We start from the raw sequence: 24066 nt of genomic DNA, 5'->3' as shown, positions 1-24066 counted from the left end.
AAATAACCCACCATTTAAACCATGTTAAAAGGTACAATTCAGTGGTACATTCATAATGTTGGGCAACCAGCGCCACCGTCTAGTTCTAGAACATTTCACCACCCGACAGGGGACCTGCTATCCGTCCTGCTCTTTAGGTGAGCAGGGTTTTTTTGTACTTCTCAGAACTGTAACCCAAACTGGGGCCCTGCTCTGAGCCGGGCTCCGGGGAGGGGAAGGCGCTGCCGCGGGGCCCAAGGCCCAGGCTCCCGGGGGGCGAGGCGCACAGAAGGGCTTCCCGCAGGAAGCTCGCTCCCCGCCGCAACCCGACCCCCGCGGCCCGCGCGGCGCGGACGCCGCGGCGGCCCAGCCGGGGCTCCACTTAAGTACCCACGTCGCGGCGGCTCCGACCAATCGGCGCCCGCTGCGGCCCCCGGCGCGCTCCTGATAGGGTCTGGCGCCAGTCCGTCGGGAGGGCGGGCCGAGGCGGAGGGCGGGGAGGGGTCTGGCCAATCGGCGCCCGCTACGGCTCGCTGGGCGTTTCCGGTAGGCCCCCGCGCCAGTCAGTCAGGCGGGCTCGGGGGGCGGGTCCGCAGCGGCGGCGGCGGCTGGGCGGGCGCGCAGTTCCGGGCGCGCGCGACCGTTGGTGAGCGGAGCTGCGGGGGTCGGGGTCGGGGGTCGGGGGGCGGGGGGGCGGCGGCGGCGGCGGCGGGGGCCGGGGCGGCGGGCGCGCGGACGGGGTCGCCGCGCCGCGGGCCTGAGGGGATTTCTCGGGGCTGGGCCGCCCGGAAACCGAAAGTCGGAGCGGGGCGGCGCAGGAAGGTTCGCGAACGCCCGCGGGCGTCCACGGCGGCTCCGGCCGGGGGGGTCCCGGCCCGGGTCAGCGCGCCGCGCGTTCTCCCGCTCCCGGCGCGGCTGCCGGGAAGCCGCCGGCGGCCTGTGCGCCCCGTGGCCGGCGCCCGACGCCAGCCCGCAGCCTCGCCGCTCTCTGCCCGCACCCGCTGCGGGGCCGGGAGGCTCCTCGGGTCGGCTCTTCGCGGGGCCCTTGGACGTCCGGGGCTGGGCGCCGGGCGGCGCGGAGGGGAAAGGCAGCCCGCCGCCCGCGCTTGTTTCTCGCGGAGGGCGCTTCACGGACCGTGGCGTCCTGGGCCGCGGCCGCTCCCGCGTGCTGTTCTGAGCGCGTTCGCCTGCCGCAGCGGCGAGCACCACCTGTGACTTTGGGCTCCCGAGCCGCTGAACTGACAGCCCCCGGGGAGCGGGGAGGGTCCGTTAACCCGCCTTCTGTGCGTCCTGGGCGTCGTGCATCCCACTCGTGCCGTACGTCAGCTGGGAAGGAAAACGGTATCGAGAAAACCAGGAGGGACAGAGGCACCTTTACAGCCCCGAGCTGTTAACAACGTGTGTGTCCGAGCCAGATGCCTGCGGTTCAAGCATCCCCCGGACCGTTTCGGCGCCTGCCCCAGCCCCGTGGCCTCCCGGCGCCTGTGAGTACAGGCGGGGCGTCCCGCGTGTCCGCAGGAGCTGGGGGAGAGTCCCAAGGTGGGTGCTGAGGACGTGGAGATGGCCTCCGCCACTGGGGCACGGACTCTGCAGTGGGGCGACTCAGAACCGCCTGTGCCGGGGTCCGTGGCAGTGGAGAGCCCAGGACAGCGGCGTGCGGGAGAGCAGACGCCCTACCTGGAGCCGGGCAGCGTGGGAGGGCCGGGGTGTCTGTCCACTCAGCGGCGGGGTTTAGGTGGAAGGCTCAACCAACCTCACGTCGTTGCTCCTGTGATCTACGTGCCCGGTATTCACTAATGCTTGAATCTGAAACCAAACGCTAAGAGTTGCCTAGCTTCAAGCCTTTTGCAAGCCACAGAGGCCCTCAGTGCTTCTAGTGGTGGCTTTTCCACACATCTGGGCAGCGCCTCTCCCTGGGTGCCCGGTTCTCAGAATAAAGCCCAGCCCCCCGAAGCCGTAGCCCCCAAAGGCATGCGCTGGGACGTTGGGCACATTGGGCCTCTGTGCAGGTCCTTTTTTTTTGTAATATTTATTTGAGAGAGAGTGAGGGCACTTGAGCAGGGGTGGAGTGGGGCAGAGGGAGGGAGAATCTCCAGCAGGGGACACGGAGCCTGACACAGGGCTCGATGGATCCCGAGATGATGACCTGAGCCAAAACCAAGAGTCAGACACCTAACCGACCACGCCCCCGGGCGCCCCTGTGCTGGTCCTTCTGCTTGCGGGTGCCTCCTGACCTGCGCAGTCTGCGCCACGTAGCCTTCCAGTGCTCTGCAGCGTCGCAGACCTCTGCGTCCTGTGGCCGCAGTGTGCTGTGTGGTCCCAGCCCGTTACCTGCCTCAGTGTCCTCAGCACCGCGCCTAGTGGAGGGCAGGAGCCTGTAAAGACGTGCAGCGGCTCTGTGTGCCCCTCGCTGCTGCGCGCCTTGCTGGCTCCCTTGGGGGCCTTCAGCTGGGGCTTCTCTCTCTATTGAGTGGGTTTTAAACTTCCCCGGGGAAATAAACGTAAACGTCGTTTCTTTGGGGACCTAAAGGAGCAGGTTGCCGCAGTGGTTATAATTTGGGGACTAGAGCACAGGACTTACGGTGGTCACTTGTTCCGGGAGAAAGCATGGTCTCCGGGAACATGAAGGCCTTTTCACTTTGTGTTTGGAGAATCAGATCTGGGTCCCTCTCTGGCAGTGGGAAATGCCAGCCTGCCCACCCTCCCACCAGCGTGGTCAGCTCACTGGCGTGTGGATGTCCACGGCAGGACATCATGAACGTGTGGAGAGGCAAAGGCAAGGAGGTCCAGAGAAGAAAATCCAGAGAAATCACCCCCGGACTGCACACGTGATGCCAGGAATGGGGTGCACGTCTTCGTTGTGTTCTGGAGTCCAGGCCTGTGCTTTGCTGTGCCATTCTCCATGCGCTGGGCCTGCTCCTTCACGGGGATGGGTGAGGGCCCCTCTCTAAGGGGCCTGGCCCTTGCGTCCACAGGGAAGACATGTCACTGTCCCACCACAGTCTCCACCCCTGCACAGAGGGTCTGAGCCTCGGAGGAGGGTGCAAGAGGCAGACTCCGGAAGCTGTCCAGGGTCTGAGCAGGAACGGGCTTGTTCCTGGCAGGGCCCCGGGGGCAAGTGGAGCAGGTGGTCTTGTGACCCGGTTGTGGTTTCGGAAGGTGAGTACTCAGCAGGGGTGGGGCTAGGAGGTAGAATAGGGGGGTACCTCAGAAGGGACAGCTTGTACAGGTTCCAGAATCGGGGTGCCCCATCTGAAATGGTGTGGAGGAAAGGCTAGATTAATGGGTGTGTAGGAGTCCATGGAGGAGCCTGGGAAGCCTGGGGTGGCAGGTGCCCCATGCACAGGCCTGGGTCCCTCCTCCTGCCCTCCCAGGCCCTACCTCCTGGTGCTTAGCTTATTATCCAGAGGAGACAGGCCCGCACAGTACAGTCTCATGACTGCTGAGAGGGAAGGCCTTGTCGAGAAGCCACGACCTCTTGGACAGGCAGGGTGGCGGGCAGACCCACTGGGAAGCCTTGGGATGTGAGGGTAGAGTAACTGAGTCCCAGCCAAAGGCCCCTATGGCTGCCGGGAGGGCCCCGAGAGGCTGCGGCTGTGTATCAGGTCGCGGTGGACGGCGGCCAGGGCCCAGCAGTCGCAGTTCCGTCAGATTCCGGGTGTTGGTGGAGGGCGGAGCTGTTCAAGGTGAGTGGATGAGTGAGAGTGGTCTCTGAGAGTGTGGCTGGAGCAGCCGATGGGCTGCCAGCTCTCGGGGCAGGGGGAAGTGCGGGCACTCACAGAGGTCAGGGAGAGGGGCGGGGGGGCAGGGCGGTCACTTGGGTCAGGCGGAAGAAGGGACAGAGTTGCTGCATCATGACTGACGGATCACCCTGTCCCTGTTGAGAGCCCCAGTTTTGAATCATAGACACTCAGTATCAGCGTGTAGATCGTGTGAAGACATGTGAGCCAGCAGTTCGGACTAGAGACGCTCCCCCAGAGTAAATGCTCACGATGGAAACAGTTATTGGGCGTGAAGTTGGTACCAGGCTACTATTTGGCATTATGCTGAGCTTGGAAAAAGATGAACTGAAGTATAAAATTGTAATTTTAAAGTGGATTTCTAGTCCTGGGTGGGGGGGGGTTGTCTTGTGCTCCCAGCTGCATGTTGGTTGGCCTTCTTGAATATTGCTTCAGTGGGCTTGTTAGGCAGGTGTGTTGGAACTGGGTGGAACCAGGTAAAATCGGACATGGCATCCCAGTATTGGACAAAACAGAACTGGTTGTCGGTGAGGACGTGAATTTGGGAAGTTGAGTCCCTGGCGTTTGGGGTATCACAGGCTGAGGGTTGAACCCCTGTGCCTGCTGGCAGCTTGGTGATGCCCACCCCGGCAGCCAGGTGCTCCCATGTCTCATTTGATGTTAGTTTGGGGACTTACACCACTACCCCATCTCATGCCCCAGGCTGGGGACGGTGGTGCCAGCTGCCCTGTGGCCTCCAGCTCAGCCAGTGGTTCCTCGCAGGGACGCTCCTTTCCCTGGGTCCTCGTGCTTCGCACTGACGCAGGACCTGGGCTTGTCAAGGGGCTGGATGCCCCCACTCTAACCCTAACCCTTCCATGTCAGAACCTGGTTTTCAGGTTGCTCTGCCATTTTTAATGTTATGAGACAGGGTTATTTTGGATAAACATGCATGGGTGTACCATGATTAGGGACTTAAAGGCCTTTTTTGACTCTTTGGGAATAGAAATTCCATCTTTTTTTTTTTTTGAAGTTGAGGCATACATCCAGCAAAATGTGCAAATCCTAAGAATACAGCTAGATGCACTTTTGTCTACGTATACGGTCATTTCCAGCACCCCAAAAGGCCCCCTCCTGCCTCTTGCAAGCATTGACCCCCTGAATGGAAAATGGCTGTGTTTCTCTACTCACGGTACGTCTGACACCAAATATGTGGTTCCTGGGACCCCCTCCTTGGGTTCAATGATTTCTAGGGTGTCTCACAGAACTCCAGCAAGCACCAATTCCATGAAACAGCCCGATGGCAGAGATGCACAGGGCAAGGTGTGGGACAGGGACGCGGAGCTTCCATGCCCTCCAGCACACCCTCCTCTCGGCACTGTGGAGCTCTCTGAGCCTCATTCTTCAGGAGGTTATGGGGGCTCCGTCACGAAAGCGTGGTTGATTAAATTATTGGTCATTGGTGATTAGGTCAATCTCCAGTCCCACCCCCCTCCCTGGCCGTGGGGGGCAGATGTGGAAGGGGCTTATGAAAAACAGGCTCCCCTGTCCCCGTGGCTCGGGAAGTCCCAGGGGTTTTAGGAGCTTTGTTCCAGGAACAGGGAAGAAGAGCGAGTCTCCAGTGTATCACAGCCCCATGCCGCCAAAGGGGATTGCTTCCCAGCTTCTATTATCACAGGCTAGTTTTGTCTGTCCTCAAACTTCAGATAACTGGAGCCATTCTGGACATACTGTTTTCTGTCTGGTAGAAATGCCCTTTTAACAAAACACAAATCTCTTGGTTGTACGAAGTTCATGCATTCGTGTCTGAAGCTTGATTTTGGGGACTGAATATGAAATCCAGGACAGGCTGAATGGGGATGCTTGTTCACACGTTCCCGCGAATCACTGCAAATGTTTATAACCAACTTACCCACGAGAGGATCTGGAAGCTTGACAGGACCAGTAGGGCGTTTTGGTTCTAGGTTGGGGTGCTCATAACTCCTGACTCCCGTTCTCCTACATGCGGTAGCGGGCTGGCCCACCCGTGTCCTTGGCGTCGGGTGCTGCTGGCTACGCCAGTCATCCAGGGAGGCCCCCAGGCCTGTGTAGTTTCGGACGGGTGGACGTGTGCAGACCACCGAGAAGTTCAGAAGTTCAGGGCCAGAGACGGGGAAGTTTTCTCCTAGGCTTGGGGCAAGCACCACAACGCAGCAGCAGGACTTAGTGTTGATGGCCTTCAAAGTGTTACTTTTTTTTTTTTTTTTTAACTTTTTAAATTTATTTGACAGAGAGCACAAGCAGGGGGGGCGGCAGGCAGAGGGAGAGGGAGAAGCAGGCTCCCCACTGAGTAGAGAGCCCGACATGGGACTCGATCCCAGGACCCTGGGCTCATGACCTGAGCTGAAGGCAGATGCTTAACGACTGAGCCGCCCAGATGTCCCTCAAAGTGTTACATTTTGGCACAACACTTTTGAGTCTTTATGATGTCTTTTCATTAGTTTTCAAAAGGTCAAATGTGTATGAATGAGATTTGAACAACACGTTTAAGGAGGTAAGCTGGGAACTCGAAAGCACAGCATGGGCAGCGGTGGGACCCATGGGCCGGTGCGTGGTGTGGGTGGGCTCCTTGGGCTCTCCAGGGCCACTTCCCCACATTCAGGACAGAAATACAGACCCCCACCGTCCAGCTGTCAGGTAGTTGTGACCGCTGAGTAGGTTGTGTTGGTGAGGTCATCGAGGCCTGGCTGTGTGTTGTGGCCTTTCACCTTTTTCATCCCCGGAAACAGAGACCATTTGTGTGGTTCTTTTATATCTAAGGGGAGGACATGTTGATGGCTTAGTAGAATGAGTTCAGTCTGCCACAGGAGTGATCAGTTGGCCAAAAGCTGGGCCTGGCCTCAAGTAGATGGAACATCGATGCCACAGAATAAAGCCTTGTCTCACAGATGCTGAGGGAAGCTGTTGGGTGAGGTTTTAAAATGAGGTTTAAAATGTACCCTGTCATGATGGTGTTTGCTTCTTATTTTACTTTATTTCCTTGTCCGTATAAAACATGACTAAATTCAGCGTTCTTTGTATGTGATGTTCTTTTTTACTTAATGAATTGAGCATAAGATAGAGATCTAAAGAGTGTGCCTTTTTTTTTCTAGTATCATTTAAGGGTAAAAGTCTCTGTCTAATGTAGTTTATAGAGCAGTGATTTTCAAATTATTGATGGTTCGTGAAATCAATTTAGTAGCGTGACCAGAAAAAAGAATGTGCAGAATGCCTGGGAGTGAGCAGACTTTCACGGGTCCTTTGTTCTAGTCAGTACGTGTGTGTAGCACGAACATGGCCTTGAAAAATGTGGGCTGAGGGCGTCCTCCCTCCTCGGTTGCCCTGGCCAGCAGTGTTAGCGCATCCGTGAGCTCTCCAACTTTTGGGTTAATTTTTCCACCAAAGGCTTTATTAAGTGGCACTTTCTGGGGCTTACATGTCTGTGTCACGAGGGCTCGAAAGAATGAAATCCCCCAGTTGTCAGAGGGACAGATGGGTGGTCCAGGGGCCCAGACACGCCCACACGTGCTGACAGTGTGTGGACCAGCGAGTGGGACTCGTGCCGTCCTGCTGAGTGGCCGTGGGCACGACCCTCCGTCTGTCCGGTGGTTGGAGGAGTAATTGCAGGTTATAAGAATATAACCTGTGTGCTCTGGCACGCCAGCCCAAGCAGGGCCTCACAGATTACAAATCCAGAGCCTTGATTGAAAGTGGCTTTGCCCAGTAGATAGGAAACAGGGACACGCTGTCGCTGCTTTCTGTGGTGTCCGACCAGCTCAGGACACGGAAGAGCGCCTTACGGACATAGGAAAGAGGCACATCATTTCAGAATGTCCTGGTTTGGAAGTTGGTGTGCTCCCCATGCACATCCAGGAGAAGACCCGGGGATGTGTTTCCCGGGGCATTTGGGGAAGGAAGCTCTTCGGAGCGTCTGCAAAGGGGCCAGGGTAGCTCTGAGTTAATAGTGCTTCCTGTTCAGGGGCTGTTGGGTACTTGTCCTTTTTTAGGGGTTAGCAGGTACGGTTGCTTTTGAGATGCTGGACATTGAACAGCGTGTTCCATTCGGGGTCTCAGAACGCTGTGGAAGCCTCTCCCCATCCAGCTGTGCGTCCTGGTTACCTTGCCTCCGGGGCCTTGCCAAGGCCTGGAGGACAGCAGAGGGGAGCTCTCAAGTGAGAGGGACCCTGGTGACGGTGGCCGGGGAGCAGAGCAGTGGTGCCAGGCGGGCTACGTGCTTCCTCTCAGGGGCGACAGTGGAGAGGCCGATGTGTAGGGTGGCCACCTCCTGGCTACTGCCTCAGACCAAGCACAGCTGGTCAGAATTTCCTGCCGGCTGATTTGTAGGAAGCTTGGGCTAGACAGGAAGGCACAAGGATCAAGGACTGCGGATGGCCAGTGTTGGTGGGAGGGTGGCATCCTCCGATGCCGGCACACGCTGTGTCCGTGGTAGGCTGGGTGACCTTGAGAACAGCCGGCTGGTCTAGAGGCTTTGGGAGGGTGTGCTGGTGCAACCCCTGGCTAAGCCTTGGCTTCCACGCGTGTAGTGGGAACTTGGATTAGATTGTCTCCAAGTTCTCTAGAGCACTAAAATCTTGCTTCCAGATTCTTGACCACCATTAGCTTGACAGCCCAGGCACCTCACCGCCGGGCAAGGGCTGTTTTCCCCAGAGGAGGACCCTGGAGTTGAGGCGCTTCTTAGGACTCTCCAGGACGTGCTCTGTGTTCTTCCTTAGGCCGTGGCGGTTTGCGGCTCTCATGGCTGCAGCCAGCGTGACCCCTCCCGGCTCCCTAGACTTGTTGCAGCCTGGCTTCTCGAAGACCCTCCTGGGGACCAAGCCGGAGGACAAGTACCTGTGCTCGGCCTGCAGGAACGTCCTGCGCAGGCCTTTCCAGGCACAGTGTGGCCACCGCTACTGCTCCTACTGTCTGACCAGCATCCTGAGGTACTGCGCGCGGTGGAAGGCAGTGGGGCTCGCCTCGGGGCTGTGCTGTCCAGGGAGGCGGCTCCAGGCATGCACGCGTCCGCAGGGGCTGTGCTCCAGGTGGTGCTCCTGATGGCAGAGGTTCGCTGCAAACAGGAGCGTGAAGTTAGTAACGGAAGAGGATGGGTTGCACGTGGACTTGGACGTGGGGGGCTGAAATAAACACATTACAGTCTGTGCCTGGCTGTTCCTAGTTTGTCACGTGGGCCCGAGACCGTTTGCATTGGATGTGCCACTCCAGATGGTGAACACGTCCCCAAGAGCCCGCAGCCGCTAGTCTGAGGGCGGGGCCCTGTGGCACATGGAGGGCCGGGGTGGGCGCAGGGAGCCAGCAGCTCCTTCCTGGGGACCTGGCCCCGAGTGGTGGGCCGTCAGAGAGCACCTCTGTTCACCGTGGAAGGGATCGTCATGATTAGAGGGTTTGGATCATATCCCTCACTTTAGAGGGTTTCACCGTGGTACGTCGACGCATGCTCCCGAGTGATGTGGTGTCGGTCTGGAAGGCGCAGAACTCGGGCGGAGAGTTGCACACAGCGTTCTTTGCAGCGGGTTTGATGGTGGGCCTTTCCCCCTTTCCTCACTAGCTCCGGGCCTCAGAACTGCGCTGCCTGTGTTCACGAGGGCATATATGAAGAAGGCATTTCCATTTTGGAAAGTGGTTCGGTAAGTGAAAAGTCTTCAAGCAAAAAATGTCACAGTGAACGGAAACTGTTGCTTTTAACAACACCGATGGCTGTGTGGAGCTTGAGCACGAGGATGCGCCCCTCCCTGCCACGGTCGTGCCGAGAGCTTGGAGCGCTGGGAGAGAGCGTCTTGGTCCTGGGCCTCAGTCTGGAAGACTTGCAGCACTGGTGGCCGGGCAGGGTGGCGGGCAGCTGGGAGGAGGCGGCCTAACCCTAGGAATGCTTTCCTCAGGCTTTCCCAGACAACGCTGCACGCAGGGAGGTGGAGAGCCTGCCGGCCGTCTGTCCCAGCGACGGTTGCACCTGGAAGGGGACTCTTAAAGAGTATGAGGTAGGGGCCCCCTGCGCTGGCACGGCCTCCCGAGCCCGAACCCCACCCCCAAAATGATCACACGGAGTCTCCACGAGCCCGCCAGGGAGCGCCTAGCTGCTCCCCGCAGGTGCACGCAGACTCAGGGGGATCGCGCTCAGAAGGGGGAGTTACCTCGCTGGGCCCAGTTTGCTGCTCGGCAGAGTGCCGTGGCGGGGGGCAGACCCCGTGCTCGCTCTGAGGGCGCTGCTGCAGCATCCCCGGGATGTGCAGGAAAGGAGCTTCTTTGCTCGGTGGGTCTTTCCGTGTGTTTTCAGGCAAGGGCTTTCTCATTTTGAATTGTACAGACGTTGGAAATTGCGGAAGTAAGCTGCACGTTTGGTCTGTGGTCACAGAAAGTCACCTGGCCAGCGACAGGGCAGGGGCCGGTGTGCCCATGCTGCCGAGGCGTGTCAGCCTTGCGGGGGGGCTTCTGCGTGATTGGCAGCTCGAGGCCAGGCCTACAGCGGGCGGCCTCCATAGCTCACGCATTTGGCCATCCCCTCTTCTTAACTAGCACACCTCAGACGGTTACGGCACACGAACGTCCTGGTAGCCAGGTGTCCACCAGCAGATGAAGAGACAAACCAGATGTGGTCTGTCCACACCACGGAATAGTATTCAGCCATAAAAAGGAAGGAAGGAAGTCCAGACACGTGGGTGGACTTTGAGGCCACTGTGCTCGTGAAGTGAGCCCGTCCTCGAGGACACGTCCTGTGGGAGTGCACTCCTGTGAGGGCCAGCGAGGCAGGAAGGGGCAGGGTGGCTGCCCGGGCGGGAGGGTGGGAGTGGTGCAGAGTAGCAGGTTGGCCTCTCACAGTGGACAGCCCTGTTGGTGAGGCTGGAGGGGCTGTTGGTATGGAACCCTGGCTCTCCTAAGCTCAGACACGCTCCTGCCCCAACCCCGGGATAGCCCCTGCCATGAGGTGGGCGCTGGGCACTGAGTCGTGATGGTGGCGGAGGGCCCGTCGGGGCTGGGAGTGGGACCTGAGCTCCTAGCAGCCTTCTCCCTTCCTGCTCCCAGCCTGTGTGCCGAACTTCCCTCGTTCTCTTGACCAACCAGACTTCTGGTCTTCAGGCTGTAAGCTGTGTTTCCAGAGGAGCAGCTTGGCCGTGTCTAGGGAGGAGCCTCTGGTGGGGTAGGCTAGGAGAGGCACTTTCTTTCCAGTGGGCACCTGAGGCCTAGAAGTGAAGCACCTTTGGGCTCCCCACGCCCTTTCTGATGCCTTCCTAGGAGTGAGACCCAGAGGCCCCTGGGCTGCAGACATGCAGGTGGGAGGTTCTGCTTTGGAGCTGTTACAGCTGTTATTGCCTGGGGCTGTCCAGAGAGTAGGCCTCGGGTTTGGGGTCTCTCCTGGGAGGGTGGAGAGCCCCAGCAGACTCTGGGGGTTGGGTGGGTGTAGGAGACCATGTGGGGCACAGGGAGTAGGCACGGGGAGCTGTGCTGCCTTCTGCAGGGACCCAGAGACCCCCCTGGGGACAGGCGGGATAGCCCCCACCTTCCACTCTGGGAGGCGGGTTTCTGCTGCCCCCAGGCCCGTGGTGCGGGCAGGCGGTGGCTGCATGGGCCTCCAGCTGAGGGCCAGGGACCGCAGCCAGGCTGTGGGCTCGGCCATGGCCCTGCAGGCATGCAGGCTGGAAAGTCCCTGGCTGGCCCGGAGAGCCCCGGAAAGTCCCTGAGAGGGTGGGTTTGGTCATGTGGGAGGGCGGGCGCTGCTCTGGGACACTAGGCCTGGCCCTTTGGTAAAACCTCTCCCTGGCTGTGAACGTCACAGGCTTGGGCGAGATCAAGGCCTCCGAGCACGCCCACCCTCCACTCCGAGCCAACACGGCTGCCCTTTGCGGTGCTCGAGCTCCTGGTGGCATTGTGAAATGCTGTGCTGTGGCTGAGCTGTTTGGAAAGTCCTGGTTAGCCTTTGAATGTGATTTTCCTTTGCGACAATGTCTAGTATTTTCTAAGAATGCAATGACTTAAAACTCCAGGTCAGGTCAGAGACATTTGTGGAGTGCCTGCCAAGTGCTGAAGGTGCCCCAGGGCACAGCCCCCGGCTGCTGCTCTGGGACTGGGCCTAGAGCCTGTGGCTGGCGGCAGAGGGGGGAGGCTCTCCAGAGAAGGGCCCGGAGGGGAGACCTAGGTGCCCGGAGGCCGCAGTTGAAAGGCAAGGCCGAGCCAGGCGTGCTCGGTCACCCCACACGTCCCAGTGAGTTCAGAGTCAGCACAGCTCTGTGCGCGGGGACACTGGTTTGAATTCTGGCTGAATAAATACTGATTTCTCCCAAGTGTGTGCTTCTCTTGGAGCCAACGCGAGCGTGGTCCCTCTGAGCCCGTGAGGAGGTGCTGTGTGTCTGCTCGGAGGCGGCCCTGGGGTGACAGGCGTGCGGGTCTCCGATGTCAGACACGCCGCCGGGGGGCGGTCACAGAGCGCTGTGCACCCTTGGCCGCCCTGTGCTGCTTTGGGCGCCCCCACGTCGCTCCCGCGAGTGTTTTATTGTGCGTTAAACAACAGTCTTAATTAAACCCAGCGCCTTAACTCTAGGTGCTGGATCTTTTCCATTTTGTGAGCTGTGATCATTTCTGAGACCCCTCCTTGGTTCACGGTGACTGTTCATCGCGTACTCGGTGTGGCCCAGGCGCGGCCTACCGTTGGGTCATGGTGAGCTGTGCGGTCCCTCTGCCACAGCCCCTGGGGGTTCCGGGAGGTCACGCTCTGCTGCAGTGCAGGCGGCTTGTGGGGGGCCATGCCGTGTCGGCAGGGAGCCCAGCAGGCTGCAGTGACGGTGTGGGGGTGCTCCTCTGCTGGACCACAGTGTCCGGGGCGTCGTGCGGCGGCGGCCTGCCTGGTGCGCATCCTTCCGATGGCGGACCTCGCGTGGCAGCCTGTGGGGTGCTCTGCGGGGCTGCCGTGGGGTCACCGGGAGGCTTGCTGGGAGTGTGGCGTTTGGTCTGGGGTGTGAGCCCGTGGGAGGTCGGAGGGCAGGGGTGCCTGCTCTGGGAGCTCGTGGTGTGGGGTCCCGTGAGGAGGCGTGGGCCCCACCTGCCGTGACTCCGCGGTCTGCACGCGGGAAGACTGGCGGGAAGGGCGCCGCACGTGCGCTGTGTCTCTGGAGTTCACCCGTTGCTTCTGCTCCCTCTGGAAGTGCTGGGCTTTGGCACCAACAGCCAAGCCTGTGGCACGGGATGGAGGCACGGCCAGCGTGTTCCCCGCTCGGGGACAGCACGTCTGAGGCTCTCCCTGCTCCTCTCAAGTGTGCCACGACCAGGCTCTCCAGGGGAGCCCTGAAGACCCGGTCCCTCAGGAGGGCATCGCGGCCCGGCTGCCCCCGCCCAGACCTCTGTGGAGGTGCTGAGCCCACGGTGGAGGGCCTCCTCCTGCTCTGGGCCAGTCCAGAACTTCTCTCACAGTGACCTCCCCCTCCTTCTGCAGCAGGCTCCACGTCGTCCCCAGTGTGCCCTAGCATGTCCTGCCTAAAACTTAACATGGTGCCGAGTGAGGTCAGCCCGGCACAGAAGGACCAATCCCGTGTGTGAGTGGAAACTCCCAGGAGGCCGGAGGAGTCGGCCCCACAGATGCGGGGGTGGGAGGTGGGGGGCGGACAGGGTTTAACAGGACAGAGTCCAGTGTGGGAAGATGACCGTGTTCTGGGGACGGACGGGGGGGATGGTGCACAGCAGTATGAACGCACGGACGCCCTTAAAAGCGGTGAAAATGGTAAAGTTTGTCGTGTATGTTTTACCACAATAAAAAACACTTAACAGCAGACAAACCTTGAGCTCCCTGTCCTCCACCCTGCGCCCCTTTGCAGTTCCCCTTCCTGGCAAACTTGCCACGGGCCTGCAGGCTGTGTTGGGCTGTGGGCTCCGGGTCCTTCCTGCCGCCCTTCCCCATCTTTTCTTCCACCACCTTCCCCTCGTTTGCCGCTGAGCCCCCTCCCACAGCGTCCTCCTCACGCTCAGGAAAGCCACCAGCCGGGGTTCGGCTGGGTTCCCACTTCCACCCGCATGTGGTTCTGTGGCTCCAGAAGGGGCAGCGCATGCCCGCCCTCCTCCCTGCACCTTCGTCCTCGGTGCTGTCAGCTGGAGGGCCCTGGGCTGGGCCCTGCCTCCCTAGGTCACCACACCCTCCCCGGCCACGCCACCGGTGTGGGCTGTCAGCGAGGGTGTTGGCACAAGTAGGTGGGCTCCCAGTCTGGCTGCTGTGGCCTGTCCTCCCAGCACACAGACTCTTGTCACCCCTGGGCCTTTTGTCCACTTAGAAGCGGCCCTGCTCTAGGCCCTCCGCCTGGGGCCTGGGCCCTGTCGCCCCTTGGAGTGCCCTCCCTCTGCTCTTGCCTGTCCGTACCCCACGCTGTCCCTGCCCTCTGCGGCCCGCTCGCTGTCTGGACAGTGGTCCTCTTGTCCCTGAATGTCACTCTGGCGCATCCCCAGGGAGGGATGTTTTGGGGTGTCACGTGGGTGGGGTGCAGCCAGCTCGGCTTGAGCCCTACCCGTCTCTGACCTGGAGCACAGGTATTGATTGCAGTGAATGAGATTCTTGGCACGTGGAGCGGCACCCCGCATCTGGCGCTCTGGGGTTGGTGCAGGGTCCCAGTGGCCCTCGGCGGGGCGGCCATCTCTGCGCAGCGGAGCCCAGGGGTGGCAGCCCGCAGGCTCCCCGTGCGCTCTGTCGACACTTTGCTCCCTTTGTTGCCAGAGCTGCCACGAAGGACACTGCCCGTTCATGCTGACCGAGTGCCCAGCGTGCAAAGGCCTGGTTCGCCTGGGGGAGAAGGAGCGCCACTCGGAGCACGAGTGCCCGGAGAGAAGCCTCAGCTGCAGGCACTGCCGGGCGCCCTGCTGCTGGGCGGACATGAAGGTGAGGGCGCCCGGTCGTGCCCCCAGCCTGGCCCCGTGGGCTGGCACCGCGGCACGGAGCTGCTGCCGCCGCGGCTGGTTTGGCGTTTTCGCTGCATGCCTCCGGCCCTTTCCTCGCAGCCACTTGCGTAGAAGGTTCTGGGTGGGGAACTGCGTTGGGTATGAAGGCAAAGCTGAGCTGTTATTTTAGAAAAATGTGCACACACACAGCAGCGGCACATGCCACCCTCGCTTGCGCGTGTCCCTGTCGGCACTCACCGGGCTGCTTTGGGCTCCGCACGCTTAGTGCGTGGGTCCCAGGCTTTGTGTCGTTCTCTCTGAAGACCCTTGAGACCGTTTCTGGGCACGTTTGTTCCTAGAGAGCCGTATGTGTCACTGTTACTTCTGAGGCGACTCCCTGCTGTCCCTGACTCACTCGCTGCACACGTTGGTTGACGTCTGTGAGCATCTGTCCCCACGCTGCCTCTCGATGACGTGTCCGCAGGGTCTCTTTATGTTTAATGGCGCTCCGCGGGTGTCCTTCTTTTCCTTTGCCGCTATTTACTGAAGAAGCTGGGCTGCACAGTTGGCCGATGGCGTCCCCAAGGAGCCAGTGCTGTGTTCCTCAGTCCCCTCGTCTGTGAGCCGTTCGGTACAGAGGCCTGCTGAGGGCCAGGGTGCATCGGGGCGCCAGGGGTGTCGCCCGGAGGCGTTCCATCCCCTCGCAGGGCCGTGGTCCGTCCCGCCAGCCTTGCTCCTCGGGGCCAGAGTGGCCCGGTTTCAGTTAGGGTGACCTGCAGCGGTGTTCTCCCCGAGTCACCGCTGCTGGCTCGTCCTTCTCGTGTTGCCCCGGAGCTGCCAGGTGAAGAGGCGGCTCTCTGATGCCTCCGAGCGCCCCCTGCAGGACCCACCCCGTTGGAGGTCTCAGGGGAACCGCTGCCCCAGAACGAGGCCGTGAGACGGCACGGTGACCTCGCCACACACCCCGGCCCCTGACCGTGTCTTTCAGGCACACCACGAGGTCTGCCCCAAGTTCCCCTTGACTTGCAATGGCTGCGGCAAGAAGAAGATCTCACGGGAGAAGGTCAGTTGTTTGGTGGCGCCTGCGGGGACAGGCGGGGGGGGCGGGGGCGGGGAGGAGCTCGTGCCCGTGGTGCGGGGCTCCGACCCAGCGCCCGAAGGAGAAGCGACGGCCTGGGGCGAGAGGGTTGGGTCACCTGTGCGTCGCTTGTTTGTGACACTCCGGGAGGTGGAAACGACCCAGCCTGAAGTCACACACGCCTAAGACCCCGGCCCAGAGCCTGCCCACGCACTGCCTTTCATCCAGAACACTTTGGTGGTGGCAGTGGGACTCTGTGCTCCTTTTTTTAAAATTTTGTTTGGGAGAGAGTGTGAGCCCACGAGCAGATGGGGTGAGGGACAGGGGAGAGGGACAAGCAGACTGCACGCCGAGCGGGGAGCCCGAGGTGGGGCTCGATCTCACGACCCTGAGATCGTGACCTGAGCTGAAACCAAGAGTCATCGAGACCCCAGGCGCCCTCACGTTCCATTTAAGAGAAACTGCGTCGTGGGTCGTACTGGTAGCTGTGGTTATGATTTCTGCCTGGCGTCCGGGTTTGTGGCTCCTCTTGCTGCAGGGCATCGTGGTCCTGCTAAGCTCAGCCTGGGGGCTTGTAGGTGCTGTGTCCCCGCCAGACGCAGCCCCACCGCTGCCCACGCCAGTCCTCGATCGTGGGCTGGCGGCCTGTCTCTGGCTCCTTCTGCTCTTGCGGAACGTGCGGTCGGCTGCTGCGTCTGGCGGTCCTGGGAGGCAGTCTCTCGGTGGTAAGCTGGCTGCCATTCGTCTCTCTGCTTTCGAGTCTCTGAAAATTGCCCTTTCGGAGCAAATTGTCTTGTAGTTTTGTAAAACGGCTGTGTGGATCCAGGGTGAAAACCAGGGACCGTGTGCTGACAGGTCAGAGTGCTGGTCCCTGCCCCACCAGCAGGTGTGGTGACACCCTTGGGGGCTCGCCATGTGATGACTGAGAAAGGCTGTCCCAGGAGGTTCAGTTTGCGTCTCAAATCATGAATCCACTGGGGCTTTTTGCTTAGGGCTCACCTGTGTTTCTCTTACTGGGACCGGGGACCACTGGGGACTCCTGCCCATTTCTTGCAGTGGGGAGAGACTCTTAGTCCTTCTTTCTCTGTTTTTGGAGCTGTAGGTGTTGGGTAGCTTGCGTCACAGTCCCTTGTCCTTTTACTTAGTTTAATGTTTGTCTGTGTTTCCATTTGGTGTTAGTAGCTCTGATTGTCGTTCCAGGGCCCTGGCGCATGGAGGCAGAGGGACCTCTCTTAAGTGGTCCCGTGGCTGCCCCTTGCCCTCGCCCACTTGGGAGAGCAGTCATGCACCTTTGTCTGCCGGCAGGAGGGGCTGCTGGGTCAGCTCCCAGCGCATGTGTGGTTTCTCTCTTTCTGGGTTCTGCGTCTCTTCTGTGGGGCTCTGTGTGGTCGTGTGCCAGCGCCACGCTGGGTCAGTGGTGGGTGTCCGGCCCCTGGTCAGGCCGGCCCCTCCTTGCTCCCAGGGCCCTGGGGCCTCGGACACCACGTGTCTTACGAGCTGCGGCAGAGAGTCCGGGGCGCAGAGGCCCGAGCACGGGACAGGGTGTCTGCAGGTGTTCTGAGACATTGGCCCACAGTGTGAGGCCCTCAGCCTGCACCCACCTCCCTTTGTCGACAGCTGCGCGTGCGTGTGTGTGTGCGCGTGCTTGTGCACATTTGGCTCTGGAACGGGCTTGTCGGGTTTCGTCAGCATGAGACTAAAGCGTGCACAGGTGGGGAAGAGAAAGTAAAGGCACTCAGAGCGTCTGTCCTTCTAGTTCCAGGACCACGTCAGGGCGTGCGGCAAGTGCCGGGTCCCGTGCAGGTTCCACGTCGTCGGCTGCCCCGAGATGGTGAGTCCCACCGGCCAGGGGTCCGCTGGGGCTGGTCCTCGTGGGAGCTCCCTGTTTCCTGAGAGGGGGGCCCACAGAAGCGTGCCGTGCACCCTCTTCCTGAATGCAGTCCTTGCTCGGCCTCCAGCCTGGCCTCCTGGTTTCCCTCCCACTTCCCCTGCTGCTTCCTCGGCCCACGGGGTCCCCGCCTCAGTCCGGGCTCTGCTCCGCCCACCCGTCCTCCTGGTGCTCCCATGGGGCCCCACCTCTGACCACCTCTCTCTGCTGAAAGTGCCCAGTGCCTTGTACCTCCCTGATACCTAGTGGGCGTCTCAGGCCTCAGCTGCACACCGGGCCCCCCCTCTACCCAGTCCTCCCACCTGCCCGAAATGAGCACCTCATGTTGCCCGGCTGTTCCAGCCAAAGCCCAGCAGTCACTGTGGGCCCTCCCCTTGTCTCCAGTACCGTGTCCAGTCCACCCGGAGATCCATGCTGCTGCAGACGGGGCTGGACCCCACCTGCCTCCCCTGCCTCCGAGGCCTGTGTGGCCCTGGCCGCCCTGACCTCGTCTCGGGGCTGGTCACCGGCCCGGCTGTCCTTGCGCACGCTGACCTGTTCCCACCTCAGGACCTTGACCTGTGGGGTTCTGTACAGCTCGTCCAGGCCTCTGTCCATGTGGCCTCTACCCTTCTTTCCCGACTCTGTTCTGTGCCCCGGGGGGTGGGAGTGTGCAGCCCCTGGCTCTTTGAGCCCTGGGGCACGGCTGGCACCCCGCCGCTTGCAAACACCCTGGCAGCACTTCGATGGCGGTAATCCCGGCGGTGCTGTCACCTGGGGCCTTGACACCTGGTCTCAGGTGCCGTCCACAGGGTTGGCTCCTTCCACCTTTGCACCTCTGTGTTTGGGCCCGGGGTGCGGCAGCCACGGCCTCAGCAGTCAGCGTCCGACGCGTCCCGAGGGTGGTTCCACATGAGGCCTGACGTTGACTCTGACCTCAGGCCCCCCCAGCCCCACATTACGCGCACACTGCCCCCACGCCCACCCCCTGGACTGGCAAGGGGCCTCGTCCCAGCACCGCTGGGGAGCTGCTCTCTGGGCACCGTGCCTCGTGGGGTTCGTTTGTTTCTGTTTTTGATATTCTGAAACTAACATTTTTATTTCTATTTTTTAAATTATTTATTTGTTTATTTGAGAGAGAGAGAGAGAAAACAGTGTGCGGGCATGGGTCAGTGGTGAGGGGCAGAGGGAGAGACTCTCAAGCAGACTCCAAGCTGAGCACAGAGCCTGACGCAGGACTCGATCTCATGGCCCTAAGATCTTGACCTGAGCCGAAACCAAGAGTCAGACCTTAACCACTTGAGCCACCCAGACACCCCTGAGAGTGTGTAACATTTTAAAATTTGGGGGCACCTGGGTGGCTCAGTCGGTTAAGCGTCTGCCTTCGGCTCAGGTCATGATCCCAGGGTCCTGGGATCGCGTTCCGCATCGGGCTTCCTGCTGCGCAGGGAGCCTGCTTCTCCCTCTGCCTCTGCCTCTGTGCTCTCCATCCCTCCCTCCCTCCCTCTCTCCGTGTCTCTCTTTTAAACAAATAAATAAAATCTTAAAAAAACTTATTTTTATTTGTTGTGAAGTTTTAGAAGAAACTTGGCTACAAAGTCAGAATTGTATGATGAAGAATATTTGAAGAAGATTAGCTTTAGGGGAGGGTGGTCTCCCCACCCTCCTTGGGCAACTTTTAAATGTTCTTCCCTGTCATTTCAAATACAACCAGGGAAGTCACTGGGGAGGCTTGTATGTTTGGAAGATACTGACTCCAGGTAGTGACGGGACATGCCGGCAAGTGAATGACAGGGAGGTGTCACAGCCCTGACCCGCCTTGCAGCAGGTCCGCAGGGCCCTGGGTCAGGCTGAGCCCCCGTCTCCTGTCTGCAGGTGGAGAGTGAGAAGCAGCAGCAGCACGAGGCCCATTGGCTCCGAGAGCACTTGGCCATGCTGCTGGGCAACCTCCTGGAGGCCAAGCACCTCTCAGGAGCAGGTGGCCCCTTCCTGGGCCAGAGCGAGGTGGGGGGCTGGGAAGCCAGCACGCTGCACCCCGAGCTGGAGCTCTCCAAGGCCGCGGAGCTGCGGCAGCGGTGTGAGGCCCTGGAGAGGAAGACGGCCACCTTTGAGAACATCGTCTGCGTCCTGAACCGGGAGGTGGAGAGGGTGGCCATGACCGCTGAGGCCTGCGGCCGGCAGCACCGGCTGGACCAGGACAGGATCGAGGCCCTGAGTAACAAGGTCTGGGCCTGGGGCACACAGGTCCCAGGGCATCACGGGGCCTCAGAGCTGGGATTTTAAGGACGGCACCTTGATTTCTAGCACAGAGCCCCTTTCTGAGCCCTGCTCACTGACTGCCTGATGTGGGGGTCCTAGTGGTCGCTCCGAGGTAGCCTGTTCTCTCTGGCCTGTGGGGGGACGGGCCTCGCGATTGAGGTGGGCTCTGTGAGTGTATGGCCTGCACGGAGCTCTTGAACCCCGGCCATAGGTGGGGTTGGGAGTCTTGTGGGGATGGAGCCTACTCGAGGCCTGCGGAGCCCAGGGAAGCCTCGGGGGCACTGGAAGATGCCGTCCTGCCCGAAACTGGTGGGAAGATGGGCGTGGGGGCACTTTGATGAGCACCTGCGAAATGCAAGGTGGCTCAGAAGCGCACTGGGTGGAGGCTCACGGCCCCTCCCACCGGCACCCAGGAGGCGCGTACCCTCACGGGGCTCCCTGTGCCCCGCAGGTGCAGCAGCTGGAGAGGAGCATCGGTCTGAAGGACCTGGCGATGGCCGAGCTGGAGCAGAAGGTCCACGAGATGCAGGCGACCACCTTCGACGGCGTGTTCGTCTGGAAGATCTCCGACTTCGCCAGGAAGCGTCAGGAAGCCGTGGCTGGCCGCACGCCCGCCATCTTCTCCCCAGGTGCTGTTTGGGATGTGCCCTCGGAGCTGCGGTTGTCTGACATGCTCGTGCCCCCCGGCTGGAGCCCCTGTCAGTACCAGCGGCTGCCATGCCTCCCTGACGGGGGAGGAGTCCCCACGCCTGCCGCCTCTCCGCTGGGTCTTCAGGGACGGAACCGCGAGCGGGGACTCGGAGTAGAGTCCTATGCAATGCCTTGGCCGCGGTCGCCCTGCAGCCCTTCCTGGGGGGGCCCTAGCTGCGCAGCCGCCTTGCCCCTGCCCGGGCCTCCCCCTGGTGGAGAGTGCCGCGTGTGCCCTTGGTGAGGCTACTGCCATGGTGCGTCCAGGGCGCGGGCTGAGAGGGTATAGGTCCCTGTCCTGCTGCAGGTTACGGGGCAGGAAGGGGAGTGCGGCCCGTGGGCAGAGCTGCTCTGTGATCTTGCCGTGTCTCCTGGGGCGGTCGTGGACGGAGCCCACGCTCCGGCTTCCTGGGTGGGGAGCAGCCGTCCGTTCGGGGCACCGTCCTCTCTGCACTGGACTCGAGCAGATGCCTCCTTGCTAGCACGTTCTCCTAGGAGTGGGGGCATCCCTGCTGAAGGGAACTTGTTCTGAGTTTAGCTCTGACAAAACCTGACTGAGAAGGGGGTGCAGGCCGGGGCTCAGGCGTGCGCCCCAGCTGGAGCCCCCTGCTGGAGCAGGGCCGTGTCCGGGGAGCTGAGGGACGGTGGCTCCTGGGGGCTCGAGCAGGAAGGCAGGGAGGTCTGCCCCTAGGCATGGCCTGGCTCTCACCGGGTCTCCCTGCACCCTTCTGGGTGTTGGCAGAGTGTCACCTCTAGCTTGTCCCGGGTCGTCACCCACTGTTGCCCCTCCAGGCCGGGCTCAGGTCTGACCACAGCCCGAGCCACCGCCGAGCTTCATGGCTGGTTCGCATGTGGCCACTTCGGGCTTGCACTCAGGGTTCTTAGGAGGGCTTTCCCTGATGAGTTATTTTTCCTTCGGGGCCTTAGTTCACTAGGAACTAAGTCTGCATGCTTGGAGAAAAAGTATGTGCCCCCAAACCTGGGCGTTCTCTCTGTGTTTGTGTTTCTTGGGGGAGCCCTCGGCGTGGTTCACCAGCGCCCCCCTCCCCCCCCCGCAGCCTTCTACACGAGCAGGTACGGCTACAAGATGTGTTTGCGCATCTACCTGAACGGAGACGGCACCGGGCGCGGGACACACCTGTCTCTCTTCTTTGTGGTGATGAAGGGCCCCAATGACGCCCTCCTGCGGTGGCCCTTCAACCAAAAGGTGCGTGAGGCTGTCCCAGCGGCTGTCCCGGGGGCCCCGTGGGGCGGGGAGCTTGTCAGGACGGGCCCTTGGGCTGCCAATGGGTCTGTCCCTGCAGTGGAGCTCGGGCACCGCCCAGTCGACTCCCTGGCCTCACGGCTCCTCGGGGCCAGCGGTTAAAGATGCCGCCTCGGGGTCAGTTCCCAAGGAAGGGGTGCGGCTGGGGAGCCCGCGCCTGCAGGTGTTACGGGACACTGGGAACCGGAACCTGCCCTTGGTGGAGGGCTTGAAGGTGCCAGCGCCATCGTCCTTTCCCTCCACCACACTGGGCCGGCTCTGTGGGCTTCTGGTGGACGTGGCAGCACAGGGTGCTGTTCCTTCGGGAGGGCAGTGGGGGCTCTACGAGCTCTTTGGCACAAGAACCTCCGTCACGTGAACGTGAGCAAGCGAGGCACCAAGCGGTGCAGCTCCGTAGTGTTAACTGCAGCCTCAGACCCCAGGGACTGATGGACGGAAAGTGCCGGAATGGGCACCGATCACCCGGACAGGGAGCTGGAGCTGGGTGGGGCCGTGACTCAGAGTGCTGTCCCTCCCCGGCCGCTCTCCCTCCAGGTGACCTTAATGCTGCTTGACCAGAACAACCGGGAACACGTGATTGATGCCTTTAGACCCGACGTGACCTCATCCTCTTTCCAGAGGCCAGTCAGTGACATGAACATCGCCAGCGGCTGCCCCCTCTTCTGCCCCGTCTCCAAGATGGAGGCCAAGAATTCCTACGTGCGCGATGATGCCCTCTTCATCAAGGCCATTGTGGACCTGACGGGGCTCTAGCCGCCTCCCACCAGGGTCGGGGGTCGGGGGTCAGGAATAGCTGGGCCTGACGGCTTGGTGAGGAGCCACCACCCTGGGCCTGAGCCTCGCGGAGGGTGGGCACCTGCTGCGTTCATGTCCCGCTGGGAAGGGGCCGCCTCCTGGGAGAGGCCGCTCCGCCCAGGCCACGTGGGGTGGGCTGCAGGCCTGTTGGTACCTGCCGGTGGGCCGTCTGTGTAGGCGCTCGGGGCAAGGTGAGCAGAGGGGCAGGGTGAGCTGGTACCTTGGCCCGCCCTCTGGCCTGGACAGGAGGGACGTTCTCAGGCCTGGCCACTACTCTGAGGAGAGGCCCTGCTGTGCAGGCCCAGCCAGGCCACGGGCAGGGAGGGCGCTCTGTGTCCTCCGGACATCCTGTCGGCTGCCCCTGTGGTGAGTGTGGGGTGCACAGTGGGCCCTGCTGCGAGATGGGGTGGGTTAGCTGCCCCGTCGGGCTGTGGAGAAGTCATTATTAAACTGTTAAATCTCGGGGAGAGTGGTGTCCATTTGCCTCTGGCCTTGGTGGCGGTGACCCTCACGGGGCCTCCTGGCTCTGTGCCCTCCCGTGGCCCCCTCCCCACAAGTCACCAGGTCCCCGAGCAGTTACGGGGGTTCCCTGACGCTGCAGGCTCGCTCCTGCTATTCTTTTTTCTGGGCTGTTCTTTGCCAGCTAGCTCTTCCTCCCTCAGGCCTCCCCAGGGGCTGCCTCGAGAGCAGGTCCACGTGTGTCCCTGCCGTTCCCCGCAGGGACCTCTGGTGCTGGGAGGGCGGCCAGTAGATCCTTCTGCGTTTGCCTGCCCTGAACCAGGACTTGTCCAGGCGCCAGGCATTTCCTCCCACCGGGGGCCGGTAGTTCTGGCACCCTGACCACAGGCCTGAACCTCCGTGAGACCTGGGTCGGGGCCTCAGCCCTGGGCGGTGTGGGAGGGACTGGGGCAGACTCGGGGGTCCTGGCTGGTGGCCGTCTGCACCACGCTGCTGGTGGCCCCTCGTTCTCAGAACCGCCTGGTTCCAGAGGGCCAGGCGGGGGGCTGCCCAGGCGTCTTTGTAGAGAACCCGCGACACGTTTGACTTCCCCTGACGCCGTGACTCACTTCTGTGTGTCGAGAGTTGATGTGACAGAAAAGCACTGAGAAGAAAGAAACGAGCCTAGGACGTGCTGTCGTGCTAAGAGAAACGCAGCAGAAAAGTGAAGCCCTTCCGGGCCCTTCCCTGCCAGCTCTCCAGAGCGCCATCCTCATGAGTTGCTTCTCTCCTGCGTTTCCACAGACGAGACCACAGGAAACCTTGCGCTGAGCTGGTGCTAAATTGACCGCACCCACTTGTCAGCCCTGCCTCCAAGCTGCAGGGCACAGACTGCCCGCGTCAGGCTCCTGACCTGGGAGCACGGGCCTGGTGGGCTGCGGAGTCCAGAGACTCGCCTGCCGCCCTTGTCCACCTGTCTCCTGGGTTGTCGGTCTTGTTCTCTTACTGTTGGCAAGACTGGTCCTTGATTGTGTCTTTGAACTGTGTTAGCGTATGGGAACCTAAAACATAAATATGATGAGTTGGGTAGTATTTT

The 24066-nt window shown here is 61.2% G+C and overlaps 1 protein-coding gene across 3 annotated transcripts; it reads left to right on the top strand.

Annotated features, from left to right (window-relative positions):
- Window positions 1-588: 588 nt before the first annotated feature.
- TRAF2 (TNF receptor associated factor 2) lies at window positions 589-24066 on the top strand. 3 transcript variants are annotated; one of them, XM_035015415.1, is made up of 11 exons: window positions 589-625; window positions 8450-8659; window positions 9283-9361; window positions 9614-9712; window positions 14422-14583; window positions 15571-15645; window positions 17417-17491; window positions 19403-19750; window positions 20238-20415; window positions 21532-21680; window positions 22272-24066. In XM_035015415.1, exons 2-11 carry the CDS (start codon window positions 8472-8474, stop codon window positions 22488-22490), a joined length of 1572 nt encoding a protein of 523 aa, XP_034871306.1. In that variant the 5' UTR covers window positions 589-625; window positions 8450-8471; the 3' UTR covers window positions 22491-24066. The 3 variants fall into 3 exon arrangements, with proteins under 3 accessions (XP_034871306.1, XP_034871307.1, XP_034871305.1); XM_035015416.1 differs by lacking the exon at window positions 589-625 and adding an exon at window positions 955-1463; XM_035015414.1 differs by lacking the exon at window positions 589-625 and adding an exon at window positions 955-3138.

The sequence above is a fragment of the Mirounga leonina genome, unplaced genomic scaffold (genome assembly GCF_011800145.1).
Source record: "Mirounga leonina isolate KUSES-001 unplaced genomic scaffold, KU_Mleo_1.0 Mir_170, whole genome shotgun sequence".
NCBI classification, from domain to species: Eukaryota; Metazoa; Chordata; class Mammalia; order Carnivora; family Phocidae; genus Mirounga; species Mirounga leonina.
The sequence above is the reverse complement of the archived record's forward strand: the minus strand, read 5'-3'. Positions and strand labels throughout refer to the sequence as shown.

What these genes read in the sequence shown, in the direction of transcription:
- TRAF2 (XM_035015415.1), top strand. Translation starts at nt 8,472, where the DNA reads ATGGCTGCAGCCAGCGTGACCCCTCCCGGCTCCCTAGACTTGTTGCAG. An exon ending in TGTCTGACCAGCATCCTGAG is followed by an intron (nt 8,660 to 9,282) that starts GTACTGCGCGCG and finishes TTTCCTCACTAG; the next exon opens with CTCCGGGCCTCAGAACTGCG. An exon ending in GGTGGCCCTTCAACCAAAAG is followed by an intron (nt 21,681 to 22,271) that starts GTGCGTGAGGCT and finishes CTCTCCCTCCAG; the next exon opens with GTGACCTTAATGCTGCTTGA.